This window comes from Salvelinus fontinalis, chromosome 35 (assembly GCF_029448725.1).
Source record: "Salvelinus fontinalis isolate EN_2023a chromosome 35, ASM2944872v1, whole genome shotgun sequence".
In the NCBI taxonomy this organism is placed as follows: domain Eukaryota; kingdom Metazoa; phylum Chordata; class Actinopteri; order Salmoniformes; family Salmonidae; genus Salvelinus; species Salvelinus fontinalis.
The window spans coordinates 15,430,154-15,449,532 of record NC_074699.1 but is presented as its reverse complement, the minus strand read 5'-3'; the positions used below and the strand labels follow the sequence as shown (position 1 = coordinate 15,449,532).

The 19,379-nt window shown below is 42.4% G+C and overlaps 1 protein-coding gene across 1 annotated transcript; it reads right to left on the bottom strand.

Annotated features, from left to right (window-relative positions):
• Positions 1–49: 49 nt before the first annotated feature.
• On the bottom strand, positions 50–19,168 carry nadsyn1 (NAD synthetase 1). The gene is made up of 21 exons (XM_055899285.1): positions 18,917–19,168; positions 18,572–18,632; positions 18,218–18,334; positions 18,027–18,080; positions 17,837–17,926; positions 17,140–17,191; positions 10,406–10,494; positions 10,049–10,166; positions 9,373–9,504; positions 9,106–9,177; positions 8,688–8,812; positions 8,165–8,213; positions 7,907–8,009; positions 7,569–7,737; positions 7,289–7,424; positions 6,890–6,996; positions 6,595–6,726; positions 6,415–6,484; positions 5,820–5,948; positions 4,990–5,166; positions 50–481 (listed from the first exon to the last, which is right to left on the bottom strand). The coding sequence occupies exons 1-21, from the start codon at positions 18,999–19,001 to the stop codon at positions 443–445; spliced, it is 2,106 nt and encodes a 701-aa protein (XP_055755260.1). The 5' UTR covers positions 19,002–19,168; the 3' UTR covers positions 50–442.
• Positions 19,169–19,379: the final 211 nt, after the last annotated feature.

The window sequence follows — 19,379 nt, the reverse complement described above, 5'->3', positions numbered from 1 at the left end:
GTTACCACTTAAGACTCATGAAATACACATCATTGATAACAGTACAAAACAAGATAAAACGTGTTTAATAGTAAAGCTGTACATCACTATTTCAATAAACAAGTGTATTGTATTTGAACCTGAGAGAATAGACTGTTGTGAATATTTTTAACAAGACATTGTTACTCCTTTTGACCTCCAGTTTAAGCTGGCCTAGAGCATGTAGAACGACAACATAATTAATGCACATCATGCTGAACCACTGACACAAAATACTCATTTTGAATACTTTGTTAGAGTCTATAATATCAATCAATAACCTAGGTCTATTTTCAGAAATTAGAATACTGTACCGTAAGAAGGCATTGTGTGTACAGTAAGAGTGTTTGGAGTTGCACTACAGTGTTTATTGTCACAGTTCAGATGAGTTCTTTGGGATTTTGCTCTGGCATTGGGAGGAGCCTTAGTCGTGGTAGTCATTCCCAACCTCCATCTTGGACACCTGTGTATGAAATAACAATATTTATTTATTTTATTGAACCTTTATTTAATTAGACAAGTCAGTTAAGAACAAATTCTTATTTACAATGACGGCCTACCAAAAGGCCTCCTGCGGGGACGATAAAAAAAAATACAAATAAATTATATTTATATTATACACATACACACTACCGTTCAAAAGTTTGGGTGTTTTGAAACAAAAGACAGATTTTTGTCCATTAAAATAACATAAAATTGATCAAAAATACAGTGTTGACATTGTTAATGTTGGAAATTACTATTGTAGCTGGAAAGATTAGATTTTTTATGGAATATCTACATAGGCGTACAGAGGCCCATTATCAGCAACCACAGTTTGTTACCGCAAAACACCAGTCTCAACGTCAACAGCGAAGAGGCGACTCCGGGATGCTGGCCTTTTAGGCAGAGTTGCAAAGTAAAAGTCATATATCAGACTAGCCAATAAAAATAAAAGATTAAGATGGGCAAAAGAACACAGACACTGGACAGAGGAACTCTGCCTTAGGAGGCCAGCATCCCGCAGTCGCCTCTTCACTGTTGATGTTGAGACTGGTGTTTTGCGGGTACTATTTAATGAAGCTGCCAGTTTAGGACTTGTGAGGCGTCTGTTTCTCAAACTAGACACTCTGATGCACTTGTCCTCTTGCTCAGTTGTGCACCGGCGCTTCCCACACCTCTTTCTATTCTGGTTAGAGACAGTTTGCGCTGTTCTGTGAAGGGAGTAGTACACATCGTTATACAAGATCTTCAGTTTCTTGGCAATTTCTCACGTGGAATAGCCTTCATTTCTCAGAACAAGAATAGACTGACGAGTTTCAGAAGAAAGGTCTTTGTTTCTGGTCATTTTGAGCCTGTAATTGAACCCACAAATGCTGATGCTCCAGATACTCAACTAGTCTACAGTTTTCAGCTGTGCTAACATAATTGCAAAATGGTTTTCTAATGATCAATTGGCCTTTTAAAATGATAAACTTGGATTAGCTAATGTAACAGTATAACTTTAAACCGTCCCCTCGCCCCGACACGGGCGCGAACCAGGGACCCTCTGCACACATCAACAACTGACACCCACGAAGCAGCGTTACCCATCGCTCCACAAAAGCCACGGCTCTTGCAGAGCAAGGGGCAAGCCTACTTAAGTCTCAGAGCAAGTGACGTAACTGATTGAAATGCTACTAGCGCGTACCCGCTAACTAGCTAGCCATTTCACGTCCGTTACACTAACACAACATGCCATTGGAACACAGGCGTGATGGTTGCTAATAATGGGCCTCTGTATGCCTATGTAGGTATTCCATTAAAAATCTGCAGTTTCCAGCTACAATAGTCATTTACAACATTAACAACGTGTACACTGTATTTCTGATCAATTTCATGTTATTTTATATGGACAATTTTCCCCCCTATTTTCTTTCACAAACAAGGACATTTTTAAGTGACCCCAAACTTTTGAACAGCAGTGTATATACATTGGGAAGAAAAAGTATGTGAACCCTTTTGAAATACCTGGATTTCTGCATAAATAAGTCATAAAATTTGATCTGATCTTCAGTTAGTTAAACAAGTATACGTTTTCATGTCTTTATTGAAAACACTAAATATTTACAGTGCAGGGTAGAAAAAGTATGTGAACCCTTGGATTTAATAACTGGTTGACCCTCCTTTGGCAGCAATACCCTCAACCAAACATTTTCTGAAGTTGCAGATCAGACCTGCACAACAGTCAGGAGGAATTTTGGACCATTTCTTCTTCACAAAACTGTTTCAGTTCAACAATATTCTTGGGATGTCTGGTGTGAACTGCCCTCTTGAGGTCATGCCATAGCATTTCAAATCGGGTTGAGGTCAGGACTCCAGAAGACGTATTTTCTTCTGTTGAAGCCATTCTGTTGATTTACTTCTGTGTTTTGGGTCGTTGTCCTGCTGCATCACCCAACTTCTGTTGCGCTTCAATTGGCAGACAAATAGCCTAACATTCTCCTGCAAAATGTCTTGATAAACTTAGGAATTCATCTTTCCATCGATGATAGCAAGCTGTCCAGGCCCTGAGGCAGCCCCAAACCATGATGCTCCCTCCACCATACTTTACAGTTGGGATGAGGTTTTGATGTTGGTGTGCTGTGCCTTTTTTTCTCCACACATAGTGTTGTGTGTTCCTTCCAAACAACTCAACTTTATTTTCATTTGTCCACAGAAAATTTTGCCAGTAGCACTAGGAAACATCCAGGTGCACTTTTGGCTTCTTCCGTGGTGTCCTCTATGAACTTCATTCTTGTTTAGTGTTTTACGTATCGTAGACTCGTCAGAGATGTTAGCATGTTCCAGAGATTTCTGTAAGTCTTTAGCTGACACTAGGATACTTCTTAACCTCATTGAGCATTCTGCGCTGTGCTCTTGCAGTCATATTTGCAGGACGACCACTCCTTGGGAGAGTAGCAACAGTGCTGAACTTTCTCCATTTATAGACAATTTGTCTTACCGTGGACTGATGAACATCAAGGCTTTTAGAGATACGTTTGTAACCCTGTCCAGCTTTATGCAAGTCAACATATCTTAATCTTAGGTCTTCTGAGATATATTTTGTTTGAGGCATAGTTCACACCAGGCAATGCTTCTTGTGAATAGCAAACTCACATTTTGTGAGTATTTTTTAGAGGGCAAGGCAGCTCTAACCAACATCTCCAATCTCATCTCATTGATTGGACTCCAGGTTAGCTGACTCCAGACTCCAATTAGCTTTTGGAGAAGTCATTAGCCTAGGGGTTCACATATGTTTTTACAACTTACACTGTGAATGTTTAAATTATGTATTCAATATAGACAAGAAAAATACAATATTTTTTGTGTTTAGTTTAAGCACACTATGTTTGTCTATTGTTGTGACTTAGATGAAGATCAGATCAAATTTGATGACCAATTTTTGCAGAAATCCAGGTAATTCCAAAGGGTTCACATACTTTTTCTTGCCACTGTATATACATTTTGGACAAAACACACATCACGACAAGACAACACTACATAAAGAGAGACCTAAGACAACAACATAGCAAGGCAGCAACACATGACAACACAACATGGTAGCAGCACAAAACATGGTACAAACATTATTGGGCACAGACAACAGCACAACGGGCAAGAAGGTAGAGACAACAAAACATCATGCAAAGCAGCCATAACTGTATGTAAGAGTGTCCATGATTGAGTCTTTGAATAAAGAGATTGAGATAAAGCTGTCCAATTTGAGTGTTTGTTGCAGCTCGTTCCAGTCGCTTGCTGCAGTGAACTGAAAAAAGAAGCGACCCAGGGATGTGTGCTTTTGGGACCTTTAACAGAATGTGACTGGCAGAACAGGTGTTGTATGTGGAGGATGAGGGCTGCAGTATATTTCTCAGATAGGGGGGAGTGAGGCCTAAGAGGGTTTTATAAATACGCATCAACCAGTGGGTCTTGCAACAGGTATACAGAGATGACCAGTTTACAGAGGAGTATAGAGTGCAGTGATGTGTCCTATAAGGAGCATTGGTGGCAAATCTGATGGCCGAATGGTAAAGAACATCTAGCCGCTCGAGAGCCCCCTTACCTGCCGATCTATAAACGATGTCTCCGTAAACTAGCATGGGTAGGATGGTCATCTGAATCAGGGTTAGTTTGGCTGGTTGGTGTGAAAGAGGAGCGATTACAATAGAGGAAACCAAGTCTAGATTTAAATTTAGCCTGCAGCTTTGATATATGCTGAGAGAAGGACAGTGTACCATCTAGCCATACTCCCAAGTATATTTATGAGGTGACTACCTCAAGCTCTAAACCCTCAGAGGTAGTAATAACACCTGTGGAAGGAGGGGCATTCTTCTTACCAAACCACATGACCTTTGTTTTGGAGTTGTTCAGAACAAGGTTAAGGGTAGAGAAAGTTTGTTGGACACTAAGAAAGCTTTGTTGTAGAGCATTTAACACAAAATCCAGGGAGGGGCCAGCTGAGTATAAGACTGTATCATCTGAATATAAATGGACGAGAGAGCTTCCTACTGCCTGACCTATGTTGTTGATGTAAATTAAGAAGAGCGTGGGGCCAAGGATCGAGCCTTGGGGTACTCCCTTGGTGACAGGCAGCGTAACTTATCATGTTCAGTGGACATTCACAATTCTTGTGAGATTAAATGAAACCCGAAAAAGCCGTTGAGGAGGGAACAAGCAAATGTGAGAGATCCACAGTAAAAAAAATCCTGAGTGGCGCAGGGGTCTAAGGCACCGCATCGCAATGCTAGAGTTGTCACTACAGACCTAGGTTCTATCCCGGGCTGTATCACAACCGGACGTGATTGGGAGTCCCATAGGGTTGAGCACAATTGGCCCAGCGTCGTCCGGATTAGGGGAGGGTTTGGCCGGGGGTAGGCCGTCATTGTAAATAAGAATTTGTTCTTAACTGACTTGCCCAGTTAAATAAAGGTCAAATAAAACAAAATGTCATGTTGACTGTCAGATCCCCACCTGATTATCAATGGCTCTGAACTGCCAGGACCAGCGAGTGTTGTAGAGGAATGGCCTGAGGTCAAAGCGGTTGTCATCGCAGCCATAGCTCTCAGCGTGGTAGGATGGTGTCACAGTTGTCATTTTGTGTCTGTTCATAGAATACATCTGGAAAAAGTGTTTCACTTTGACCGCCACCTGAAATGTCAAATGGTCAGAAGAAGTGTTATTCTCAAATCATACAATTAGATAGCATACACTGAGTGTACAAAACATTATGAACACTTCTTTCCATGACCGACTAACCAGGGGAATCCAAGTGAAAGCTATGATCCCTTATTGATGTCACTTGTTAAATCCACTTCAATCAGTGTAGATGTAGGGTAAGACACAGATTAAAGAAGGACCTTTAATCCTTAAGACAATTGAGACATGGATTGTGTATGTGTGCCATTCAGAGGGTGAATTGGCAAGAGAACATATTTCAGTGCCTTTGAACGGGGTATGGTACTAGGTGCCAGGCGCACCGGTTTGTGTCAAGAACTGTAACGCTGCTGAGTTTTTCATGCTCAACAGTTTCCCATGTGTATCAAGAATTGTCCACCACCCAAAGGACATCCAGCCAACTTGACACTACTGTGGGAAGCATTGGAGTCAACATGGGCCAGCATCCCCGTGGAGTGCTTTCGACACTCAATTAGGAAGGTGTTCTTAATGTTTTGTCCACTCAGTGTAAACATGACTTTGTGTGAAACAGAACACTATCATTGAGATTATTCCTCATTTTACATGGCAGACATCTAATAGTATGAAAATAGTAAAAGGTGTGCGATACAGGGGTGTAGAGTGACCTGTAGAGGGGAGAGGGCCTCCCTCCACGTGTGGATGAGTTTGCAGAACATGCTGTACGGGCCACACTTGGAGATCTTCCTGAGCCGGCCAATCACAGACAGCTCTGAGTATGTCATCCCCATATCAGACTAATGAGAGGGGTACACAGAGAGAGCAAGAGAGAGGACGACAGCAAGGGATAAGGAGGAGGTCAGATTACACCATAACTGAACAAACCATGTGCGCAGATGACATCCCCGAAGAGACATTAATTTTCCAAGCTTGTGAGGTGGTATATATAGACAAGGGAAGTTGAGTCACACAGTCACAGACGAAAAACATGGTGGGACAATAACAACAGTAGTCAAGCTGAATAGAGCTGAGGGTTTATGGTATGACTTTCACCTGTAAGTCTGAAATGTCAACTTTTCTTAATACGTATAAAGAACGGTCAATCATAGCAGGGTGTGCACAGTATGTGAGGAAAATAAATAAATAGATAGAAAAATAAGTTGTCACTTCATATGTGGTTGGCCCACACCCACAACGATCAACATAATCAGAGGGCCCAAGGCCACATCTGGCTCTACTTGAGGTGACATGCTGACTCGTTACCTCATCAGTCTGCGACACCTGGCCGTCCATCAGGGGCTCCAGCTCTGCAGTGGGAGGTGCAGCCATGATACTACAGAGGACATAAAGACAGTTGCCAACATGGTGAGTCTCCTGACATTATACTGACTGTTTTGTATTGTCCCAGAGAAGAAGATGGGTTTGCAGAGCAGCGTGCTTCACCTTTTGAGGGCGGTGAGCTGGAACTGTTCGACACAGTACTGCAAGAAGCTTTTTAGGTCTGTCTTACTGATGCCCCCAATGGGATTGATGTCAGCACTGGAGCAGTCATACTTAGTGAAGTAGCCAGTGAGGCTGCAGAATAGAGGGGTATTGAGGTGAAGGTCAAATACAGAGAGGAGTCTATACAGAGAGGGATCATGCACTTTTTGTACTTTTCTGTTGGACTGAAGCAGACAGCACATAGTAAAAAAACAATTTAATAAAGAAACATTGACATTCTCTAGTACTCACTAACCTCTCATCCACATTGGCTGAGCCAAGGACTAGGAGGCCACCAGGTTTCCCCTCTGCCCACTGACTGAGCTGAGCAAAGAGATAGGCCAGAATCATCCTGATTCGGGCCTGGAAGGGACAGGATAGTGGATAAGGGTTTCATACAATTCACACACCACACAATTGCTTACTCAGATCAGACCGTTTAACTGGAACATGATAGTGTGAGGATTGTGGTGAGCATGTGTGAAAATGCAAGTAAATGGTGCGATTAAAGAGAAATACAAGCGAGGGGAAAAGCTCTGCTCATCTCAGAAACCATTTTTTGGGTTCATTTTGCAATAACGGGTTTCTGCTTTGTTGAAGTGTTTCAGGTAACACCTGAACAATGTACTGGAGTACTCCTTGACACTCAACCCACCTGCACATTCTGTAGGGCAAGGTTTTCTCTTGTGCTTCCACCGTTAGCACGGAACTGGGGACACTTTCCCGTAACCATGGAGAAGATTCCCAGCATGCCTTTCACTGCCATGTCGATGTTGAGGTTCATGTGTGAGCTGAATAAACAAGATAAATACAAAGAAGAAAAATAACTTTTGAAGAAAAGCATAAGGTGAGATTTATAACAGATGCGAGTCTCATTGTGTTCTAATTTGTTATTCTGTAACCTGCCCAACTATGATGGGGCCAGTGACGCTCACCTGCCAACCTGAGAGGCCAGCTCTTTGGCCCTGTTACGGGTTCCTTCTGAGGAGTTCTCACTGGCCATGTAGCAGGTGGTAAAGATGCGTCCGCACAGCTCCCGTGGGTCCCGGGGGGTGTAGGACACATCATTCACTACCCGTTGAACATCCTCCAGCACCTGGGCGTCTGATACAGGGAGAGGGAGGGAAGAGGCTGAAGCTGTAGCTGTCAGAAGCTGTAGTGACAAACTCTGAATGTAATGTCAAACATTAAAATAGGAGCCATGTGCTTTTGTGTCACTTGTGGGACACAACAAAACACTATGGGCCTGTACAGTATCCAGTCCAGTACTCACTGCCATCTCTGACTGCCTGGCAGACCAGCACACACATGGAGTAGACAATGCAGGCTGTAGAGGAACTGTCCACACCACCACTGAGAGGCAGGAGGAAACCAGCCTGGAGCAGGGAATAACAGGAGTGTTTATGGATAGAGATAGACAGACAATATAAATATTCAGTACATTTTGTATATTTAGTACAAATATTCAGTAATAAGCAGGTACGCATAAGCACATTTACACATAATTTAAACCAAATATAGCACTACTCACCTGACCACTTCTCCTCAGGTAGTCCCAAAGCCAACATGCTGGACCCAGGCTGAAGACACCAAAGACAAGAACACAGAGACACGCATGTGCATGTATTTGACATGGGTCAAATTGCAGGTTAGAATGAAGGCCCTGTGCTGTTTGCCACATGAAGGGAAGGGTATATATGTGTACACTGTAAACTGTAAAGAGGTGGGCAGTCACATGATCTGGAAAGTAGCTTTAAAAAAAAAATGTTTCTCTAGTTTTAACTTCTCTCAGACATGGATTGGCTCCACCAAAGACAGGCAGCTCAGTTTCAGACACAAAGGGAGCAGTCAGGGTAAATTAATGTCACACGCCAAGCTCCTGAATCCAATCTGTGGCAATATAGTAGGCTGCTATCGCTGTCTGTTTCCAATGATTTTATGGTGAAAAAACGAAATACAGGGAGACACAGTCAAAAATAGCTACTATTTACTATGGGAAGCATTTAAGCACACAACACTCTTGTGATCACAGTCTTTGTCAGAGGGTACCATACCTAATCTCCTCCTCAGGGGTGTGGAACTGCCACTCAATGGGCTGGTGAGTGGGGAGGTAGACATCTTCACAATCAGACAGGGAGAAGTCCACTTTGACTCGATGGCACGGCTTGTGCTCATACTCCTGGACACAGTGGAGCAGAGGACATATCAGCAAACCATGTGACATTTAAAATGTAACCGGCATGCTATTTTGAGTCTGAGTCAATAACTGAAGGGACTCTCTCTGTGTACCCAGTATAGGGAGGAAAGACGACACCGGACAGAGACAGAGCCTTGGGTTGAGGAGTTGAATAGGATTACCTCTGGTTCCCCTTGTGTGGCTAGTTTCACTTGGGGAGTAATGCGTTTCTGAATCACACCTACCATTTCTGAGAAGTAAAAAGTGCCCTGTTTTGAAGAGAGATGTCAGCTCACCACATGTGGGTGGCAATGCTCTCCTCTGTAGCTGCGGACATCCTCCAGATCCAGAATGGCAGTCACAACCTCCTGCAACACACACACACGCACAGTCCAAGAGTTCACTTTGGGAATGGCTAGCATTAACAATAACATTATACAACATGCTGACTTGGCCAACCATATAATCAAACACAGCTCACCCTGGTGTGTGAAGTGAGGGTGAAATAACAGGCTGTAAGATATTCTCACATTTACATTCTGTTATGTTTAACCTGTCCTTACCACGTCATCCAGAGAGAACTGTCTTCCCTGGGCCACTATGTCCCCGTTGATGGCCACCGTGGCACAACCATCATAGTAGAGTCTGTCTCCATCACAACCCTTCTGATTGGCAAACATGTAGATCCCCCCACTCTGTGCAAAACAACACAATTGTCCTTAGTCCACTTGTAATATCAGAAACCGCTCAACATCATTACTATGCGATAACAATTTACTAAAATAACATGTAACAACAATGTTGTTATCTAGTAATTAGTGTTATTACACACGTCTAGGATCAATGTGATGATAAGTGTTACCCAAACTCATACTAAGCAAAACATACATGTAGGCAAAACACTATGAACTGGAGCAGTATTATAATGACAAAACAGTGCCTCCAAGTGGTTACTGGGCAGGCAACATGCAGTACCTCTATTCTCACTAAACATACTGCATAACAGGGGTACTCAACTCTTACCCTACGTGGTCCGGAGCCTGCTGGTTTTCTGTTCTACCTTATAATTAATTGCACACGCCTGGTGTTCCAGGTCTAAATCAGTCCCTGATTAGAGGGGAACAATAAAAAAATGCAGTGGAACTGGCTTCCAGGTCCAGAGTTGAGTTTGAAGGGCTGTATAACATGTGCGTGTGTTCATGCATGTGTCCGTCCGTCTGTTCGTGTGTGTATGATCACCTTCGTGGTGGCTGACTTAACCAGGTTGACTCTGTGGTCTGCCTTGCGTAGCTCGTGGTAGCTGGCTGAGGAGTTGGTGAAGATCTCCACACCGTCCAGACCCATGTCCACATGGGGGCTGCCAAGCACATGACATTCCCACATACATCATTACATACCGTAGCTTACTAGAAAAACACACACACACACACACTGTATATATTTATTCACATATGCAATCTCACTTAATCTCTCAAAAACATTTGAGCTCTCCTTCAATCCATTACACAAATAACTAAGGACACACAACTCATTACAGAAATTGATTAAAGGTTTGAAAAGAAAAGTCCTTCATTTGAGAGTCTTCATTGAATGTACCTCCTAGGGTTCCACAGCTCTGCACAGATCTCACTCCCGATGCAGGTGTCTTTGGTTGAGAGGACGCAGTCACCAAAGGGGACAGTGTCCTTTAGGAGACAGAACAATGGAAAGGAATTTCATGAACAATAACATTAAATGGATGATACTATTGATTGCTGCACATATACAGTACCATTCAAAAGTTTGGACGCACCTACTCATCCCAGGGTTTTTATTTTTACTATTTTCTACATTGTAGGATAATAGTGAAGACATCAAAACTATGAAATAACACATATGGAATCATGTAGTAACTAAAAGAAAGTGTTAAACAAATCAAAATAGATGTTATATTTGAGATTCTTCAAAGTAGCCCCCCTTTGCCTTGATGACAGCTTTGCACACTCTTGGCATTCTCTCAACCAGCTTCATGAGGTAGTCACCTGGAATGCATTTCAAATAACAGGTGTGCCTTGTTAAGTTCATTTGTGGAATTTCTTCCCGTCATAATGCGTTTGAGCCAATCAGTTGTGTTGTGACAAGGTAGGGGTAGTATAAATATATATCTCCATCCCTAACTACAACATTTTCAGACAAGATAGAATGACCAAAGGGGGCGGTGTTGCAATCTACTGCAGAGATAGCCTGCAGAGTTCTGTCCTACTATCCAGGTCTGTACCCAAACAATTTGAACTTCTACTTTTAAAAATCCACCTCTCTAAAAACAAGTCTCTCACCGTTGCCGCCTGCTATAGACCACCCTCTGCCCCCAGCAGTGCTCTGGACACCATATGTGAACTGATTGCCCCCCATCTATCTTCAGAGCTCGTGCTGCTAGGTGACCTAAACTGGGACATGCTTAACACCCCAGCCATCCTACAATCTAAGCTTGATGCCCTCAATCTGACACAAATTATCAATGAACCTACCAGGTACCACCCCAAAGCCGTAAACACGGGCACCCTCATAGATATCATCCTAACCAACTTGCCCTTTAAATACACCTCTGCTGTTTTCAACCAAGATCTCAGTGATCACTGCCTCATTGCCTGCATCCGTAATGGGTCAGCGGTCAAACGACCTCCACTCATCACTGTCAAACGCTCCCTGAAACACTTCAGCGAGCAGGCCTTTCTAATCGACCTAGCCCGGGTATCCTGGAAGGATATTGACCTCATCCCATCAGTAGAGGATGCCTGTTTTTGTTTTTTTAAATGCCTTCCTCACCATCTTAAATAAGCATGCCCCATTCAAGAAATTTAGAACCAGGAACAGATATAGCCCTTGGTTCTCTCCTGACCTGACTGCCCTTAACCAACAGAAAAACATCCTATGGCATTCTGCATTAGCATCGAACAGCCCCCGTGATATGCAACTTTTCAGGGAAGTTAGAAACCAATATACACAGGCAGTTAGAAAAGCCAAGGCTAGCTTTTTCAAGCAGAAATTTGCTTCCTGCAACACAAACTCAAAAAAGTTCTGGGACACTGTAAAGTCCATGGAGAACACCTCCTCCCAGCTGCCCACTGCACTGAGGATAAGAAACTGTCACCACCGATAAATCCACTATAATTGAGAATTTCAATAAGCATTTTTCTATGGCTGGCCATGCTTTCCACCTGGCTACCCCTACCCCGGTCAACAGCACTGCACCCCCCACAGCAACTCGCCCAAGCCTTCCCCATTTCTTCTTCTCCCAAATCCAGTCAGATTATGTTCTGAAAGAGCTGCAAAATCTGGACCCCTACAAATCAGCCGGGCTAGACAATCTGGACCCTTTCTTTCTAAAACTATCTGCCGAAATTGTTGCAACCCCTATTACTAGCCTGTTCAACCTCTCTTTCTTGTCGTCTGAGATCCCCAAAGATTGGAAAGCAGTTGCGGTCATCCCCCTCTTCAAAGGGGGGGACACTCTTGACCCAAACTGCTACAGACCTATATCTATCCTACCCTGCCTTTCTAAGGTCTTCGAAAGCCAAGTCAACAAACAGATTATCGACCATTTCGAATCCCACCGCACCTCCTCCGCTATGCAATCTGGTTTCAGAGCTGGTCATGGGTGCACCTCAGCCACGCTCAAGGTCCTAAACGATATCTTAACCGCCATCGATAAGAAACAATACTGTGCAGCCGTATTCATTCACCTGGCCAAGGCTTTCGACTCTGTCAATCACCACATCCTCATTGGCAGACTCGATAGCCTTGGTTTCTCAAATGATTGAACTCTGATATAGTTCAGTGTGTCAAATCGGAGGGCCTGTTGTCCGGGCCTCTGGCAGTCTCTATGGGGGTGCCACAGGGTTCAATTCTTGGGCCGACTCTCTTCTCTGTATACATCAATGATGTCGCTCTTGCTGCTGGTGAGTATCTGATCCACCTCTACGCAGACAACACCATTCTGTATATTTCTGGCCCTTCTTTGGACACTGTGTTAACAACCCTCCAGACGAGCTTCAATGCCATACAACTCTCCTTCCGTGGCCTCCAACTGCTCTTAAATACAATAAAACTAAATGCATGCTATTCAACCGATCGCTGCCTGCACCTGCCCGCCCGTCCAGCATCACTACTCTGGACTAGAGGTCGACCGATTATGATTTTTCAACGCCGATACCGATACTGATTATTGGAGGACCAAAAAAGCCGATACCAATTAATCGGTCGATTTTTTAAAATGTATTTGTAATAATGACAATTACAACAATACTGAATGAACAATTATTTTAACTTAATATAATACATCAATAAAAATCCATTTAGCCTCAAATAAATAATGAAACATGTTCAATTTGGTTTAAATAATGCAAAAACAAAGTGTTGGAGAAGTAAAAGTGCAATATGTGCCATGTAAAAAAGCAAACGTTTAAGTTCCTTGCTCAGAACATGAGAACATATGAAAGTTGGTGGTTCCTTTTAACATGAGACTTCAATATTCCAAGGTAAGAGGTTTTAGGTTGTAGTTAATATAGTATTTATAGGACTATTTCTCTCTATACCATTTGTATTTCATATACCTTTGACTATTGGATGTTCTTATAGGCACTATACTATTGCCAGTGTAACAGTATAGCTTCCGTCCCTCCCCTCGCCCCTACCTGGGCGAGAACCAGGAAAACATCGACAACAGAAGCAGCGTTACCCATCGCTCCACAAAAGCCGCGGCCCTTGCTGAGCAAGGGGAAAACTACTCCAAGTCTCAGAGCGAGTGACGTTTGAAATGCTATTAGCGCACACCCAGCTAACTAGCTAGCCATTTCACATCGGTTACACCAGCCATTAGGTTGATTGGCTTGAAGTCATAAACAGTGCTGTGCTTGCGAAGAGCTGCTGGCAAAACGCACGAAAGTGCTGTTTGAATGAATGCTTACGAGCCTGCTGCTGCCTACCATCGCTCAGTCAGACTGCTCTATCAAATCATAGACTTAATTATAACATAATAACACAGAAATACGAGCCTTAGGTCATTAATATAGTCGAATCCGGAAACTATCATTTTGAAAACAAAACATTTATTATTTCAGTGAAATACGGAACCGTTCCGTATTTTATCTAACGGGTGGCATCCCTAAGTCTAAATATTCTTGTTACATTGCACAACCTTCAATGTTATATCATAATTACGTAAAATTCTGGCAAATTAGTTCGCAATGAGCCAGGATGCCCAAACTGTTGCATATACCCTGACTGCGTGCAATGAACGCAAGAGAAATGACACAATTTCACCTGGTTAATATTGCCTGCTAAGCTGGATTTATTTTAGCTAAATATGCAGGTTTAAAAATATATACTTCTGTGTATTGATTTTAAGAAAGGCATTGGTGTTTATGGTTAGGTACAGTCGTCCAACGATTGTGCTTTTTTCGCAAAATGCGCTTATGTTAAATCATCCCCCAGCGTTGCATCGATTATATGCAACGCAGGACACGCTAGATAAGCTAGTAATATCATCAACCATGTGTAGTTATAACTAGTGATTATGATTGATTGATTGTTTTTTATAAGATAAGTTTAATGCTAGCTAGCAACTTACCTTGGCTTTTACTGCATTCGCGTAACAGGCAGGCTTCTCATGGAGTGCAATGAGGGGCAGGTGGTTAGAGCATTGGACTAGTTAACTGTAAGGTTGCAAGATTGGTTCCCCCGAGCTGACAAGGTGAAAGCCGTTCTGCCCCTGAACAAGGCAGTTAACCCACCGTACCTAGGCCGTCATTGAAAATAAGAATGTGTTCTTAACTGACTTGCCTAGTTAAATAAAGGTATAACATTTTTAAAATATATTATTATATATATATATATTCATCAAAATCGGCGCCCAAAAATTCAGATTTCTGATTGTTATGAAAACTTGAAATCGGCCCCAATTAATCGGCCATTCCGATTAATCGGTCGACCACTACTCTGGACGGTTCTGACTTAGAATATGTGGACAACTACAAATACCTAGGTGTCTAGTTAGACTGTAAACTATCCTTCCAGACTCACATCAAACATCTCCAATCCAAAGTTAAATCTAGAATTGGATTCCTATTTTGCAACAAAGCATCCTTCACTCATGCTGCCAAACATACCCTCGTAAAACTGACCATCCTACCAATCCTCGACTTCGGCGATGTCATTAACAAAATAGCCTCCAATACCCTACTCAATAAATTGGATGCAGTCTATCACAGTGCCATCCGTTTTGTCACCAAAGCCCCATATACTACCCACCACTGCGACCTGTACGCTCTCGTTGGCTGGCCCTCGCTTCATACTCATCGCCAAACCCACTGGCTCCAGGTCATCTACAAGACCCTGCTAGGTAAAGTCCCCCCTTATCTCAGCTCGCTGGTCACCATAGCAGCACCCACCTGTAGCACGCGCTCCAGCAGGTATATCTCTCTGGTCACCCCCAAAACCAATTCCTCCTTTGGCCGCCTCTCCTTCCAGTTCTCTGCTGCCAATGACTGGAACGAACTACAAAAATCTCTGAAACTGGAAACACTTCTCCCTCACTAGCTCTAAGCACCAGCTGTCAGGGCAGCTCACAGATTACTGCACCTGTACATAGCCAATCTATAATTTACCCCAAACAACTACCTCTTCCCCTACTGTATTTATTTATTTATTTTGCTCCTTTGCACCCCATTATTTCTATTTCTACTTTGCACATTCTTCCACTGCAAATCTACCATTCCAGTGTTTTACTTGCTATATTGTATTTACTTCACCACCATGGCCTTTTTTGCCTTTACCTCCCTTATCTCACCTCATTTGCTCACATTGTATATAGACTTATTTTTCTACTGCATTATTGACTGTATGTTTGTTTACTCCATGTGTAACTCTGTGTTGTTGTGTGTGTCGAACTGCTTTGCTTTATCTTGGCCAAGTCGCAATTGTAAATGAGAACTTATTCTCAACTTGCCTACCTGGTTAAATAAAAGTTAAATAAAAATAAATAAATACGGAAGATAGCCCTATTTGGTAAAAAACTAAGTATATTATGGCAAGAACAGCTCAAATAAGCAAAGAGAAACGACAGTCCATCGTTACTTTAAGACATGAAGGTCAGTCAATGCAGACATTTTTATGAATTTTGAAAGTTTCCATGTGCAGTTGCAACAAACATCAAGCGCTATGATGAACCTAGCTCTCATGAGGACAACCACAGGAAAGGAAAACCCAGAGTTATCTCTGCTGCAGAGGAAACATTCACTTAGAATTAACTGCACTTCAGAAATTGCAGCCCAAATAAATGCTTCACAGAGTTCAAGTAACTAACACATCTCAACATCAACTGTCCAGAGGAGGCTATGTGAATCAGGCCTTCATGGTCGAATTACTGCAAAGAAACCACTACTAAAGGACACCACTACTAAAGGACACCAATAAGAAGAAGAGGCTTTCTTGGGCCAAGAAACACGGACAATGGACATTAGACCGATGGATGTGAGATTTTTAGTTCCAACTGCCGTGTCTTTGTGAGAAGCAGAGTAGGTGAACGGATGATCCCCGCATGTGTGGTTCCCACCGTGAAGCATGGAGGAGGTGTGATGGTGCTTTGCTGGTGACACTGTCAGATTTATTTAGAATCCAAGGTACACTTAACCAGCATGGCTACAACAGCATTCTGCAGCGATACGCCATCCCATCTGGTTTGCGCTTAGTGGGCCTATCATTTGTTTTTCAACAGGACAATGACCAAACACACCTCTAGGCTATGTAAGGGCTATTTGACCAAGAAGGAGAGTGATGGAGTGCTGCATCAGATGACCTGGCCTCCACAATCACCTGACATCAACCTAATTGAGATGGTTTGGGATGAGTTGGACCGCAGAGTGAAGGAATAGCAGCCAACAAATGCCAAGCATATGTGGGAACTCCTTCAAGACTGTTGTAAAAGCATTCCAGGTGAAGCTGGTTGAGAGAATGCCAAGAGTGGGCAAAGCTGTCAAAGGCAAAAGATGCCTACTTTTAAGAATCAAAAATCTGAAATATTTTGATTTGTTTAACACTTTTTTGGTTACTACATGATTCCATGTGTTATTTCATAGTTTTGATGTCTTCACCATTATTCTACAATGTAGAAATTAGTAAAAATTAAGAAAAACCCTTGAATGAGTAGGTGTGTGCAACTTTTGACTGGTACTGTATATTAATGGTGCCGATTCTCTTTAAATGAAGAAATGTGCAAATAATACTAATACTCTTATCACTGATCCTTGCTAGTGCATACCAACACCCTTCCATTAAAGAGAGATGGATCCTACCTGTCCTGTCATGTCCTGGATCATCCTGGGCAGGAAGTACTCCTCCACATGTCTGTGGCAGACAAACACAATAATGCCATGTTCAAATCAAATTTTAATGGTCACGTACAGAGATTTGCAGGTGTTTTGACAGGTGCAGCAAAATGCATATATGTTATGTGTGATGTGAAAAATATGGATTAGTGTCCTTTTCCACGTGCCAAATCTGCTTTGACCTAAACATTTAAAGACGTCCCGGAACCTTTGCGACTACTAAGTATTTTTTAAACATCCCGCTTTGGGCTGGATGTGTCCATGTGTAGTTCATACGTGCATAATCTATGAGCAGAATTAGTGTCTTACTTCAATTAGCCACGAAATCCCTAGTTTGAAAGCAACTGTTTTCTGGAAGCTGTGCTGCGCCATTTTCCCAACATTTTCCCCCTTCAACCCCTCGCCATTTGAGTGTCAGCTAGCAAGATGCCCACACAGCAGAGCGAGAGAGAGAGCAATGACATGGTGCACATATCTGAACATATGTGACATAGTATGCAATTTTCTGAGACTACTTTTGGCTCGTAAGCCTTACTTTCTGAACTACTGGCTAAAAAGTATACAAAAGTACCGGAAAATCTCTCTAATTTCACTGTTTATCAAAGAATTATCATTATGTTCAGAAGGAAGGCTTTCTTGTGCAGATTCAATGTTGATCACTAACCTGAGTTTATTCCATGGTGAAAACCAGCGGAACTCCCGGTTGTTTCCATAGTTGGCCAGCAGCATCTTGGGTCGGATCAACAAGATTTTCCTTTAAAAAGAGGGTAAGAATTGTGAACAATTACACCTACTTGCTATTGACGATGCACATAACCTACATCAATTCAGAATTGCTTCTTTCCGAGACTTACCCATTGAGGAAAATTACTCTGCAGTTATACCGAACATTATGATGCATGATGGGCCTGAGGGGGACATAGAGAACATTAGCCACAGGTTACGGAAATCTTACTACAACATACACTGTTTAGTGGGGAATGATAGTCCAGGAGGCAAAGAGAGGGACAACCGAGCTGAAGTGCTTGTGAGAAGTGTGACTGACATGCCAACATCGCAGATGATGTCCTGGGTGACAGGTGACTCCAGCAGCTTCCCAAGTACCTGGAAGCAGTGCAGCAGGGTGTCTGACTCGTAGAAGTGGTCTGCACAGCCATACCCACTGATGACCAGGGACAGAAAGAGAGGAGGTTGAGGGAAAGTTAATGGAAATTCAGAGCAGACATAACCATGTAGGATGCTTATTATATGCAAATGCACAGAGCTTTATAGAAGTCAAATAAAAAGACCACAAACAAATTTGTCTAATAAGCTAAATGTTTGCTCTATGCTACGTACTGTATACAGTAATGTACTCAACAATCAGAACTTTAAAGAAGGAGATGTAAATTATAAATACCATATTTCCAGTTCTGGTCCCAGTCTGTATTTAGCCCCCTGAGACTTGGCTATCGCGATACCTAGTCATGAGAAAGATATCATTATTAAATTGAATGGCATGTCCAGAGTCCTGATTGCAAGACTTGCATGCTATTCCCGCAGAACAAGTAGCCTAGTATAGTATACTCCAGGCTTATAAGTGGAATTTCTATAAATCATTACAACACCATATTACCTTTAAAACAGCTCTGTATATGAACCCACTACAGTTTAAGTTAAATGGACAATGCATCTTCAATTCGACGATTTTTATTTCGGGGGAATCTTGCAGAGTGTGATACTCAATTATTTTATTCGGACTTACTTCTCAGTATTCTCTCTAAGTTTCCGTCAAAATCTAGTGCCCATTGATTCAAGGAGCACGTCGCTAATATAACCTTTCGTCCCATTTCATATAATGGTGCAACAAAGTAGCCTTGCTGATATTCAAACGTTGAAACCTTAGTCTAAATTCTCAAATTATTTACTGTAACACTCGACTCAAAACTATCTAAGTTGCAATTGTTGTGTCACTTCGATCCGGGAACTGTTACCACAGATAGAACAACGAGACAGACATTTCACCGGATGCATAAATGTGAAGCATCCGAGTGGATTTTCCACTCGCTCAAATAATGTAACAAATATGATAGTGAGCGGAAGCCGAGTGGCCGGCAGTGGCAGAAGATGGAACGCTATGGATTTTGGCCGACATTGTGCTAATTTTCTCATAATTTTATCTCAATACAGTTCCCCCCAAAAAATATGTTGCCCAAACTATAATTTTT

Coding starts and splice junctions, on each gene's coding strand:
- nadsyn1 (XM_055899285.1), bottom strand. CDS start 19,001: ATGGGACGAAAGGTTATATTAGCGACGTGCTCCTTGAATCAATGGGCA. Junction 8,813..9,105: donor AGCATTGCCACCCACATGTG/GTGAGCTGACAT, acceptor CACTGTGTCCAG/GAGTATGAGCACAAGCCGTG. Junction 6,727..6,889: donor TCAGCCAATGTGGATGAGAG/GTTAGTGAGTAC, acceptor TCTATTCTGCAG/CCTCACTGGCTACTTCACTA.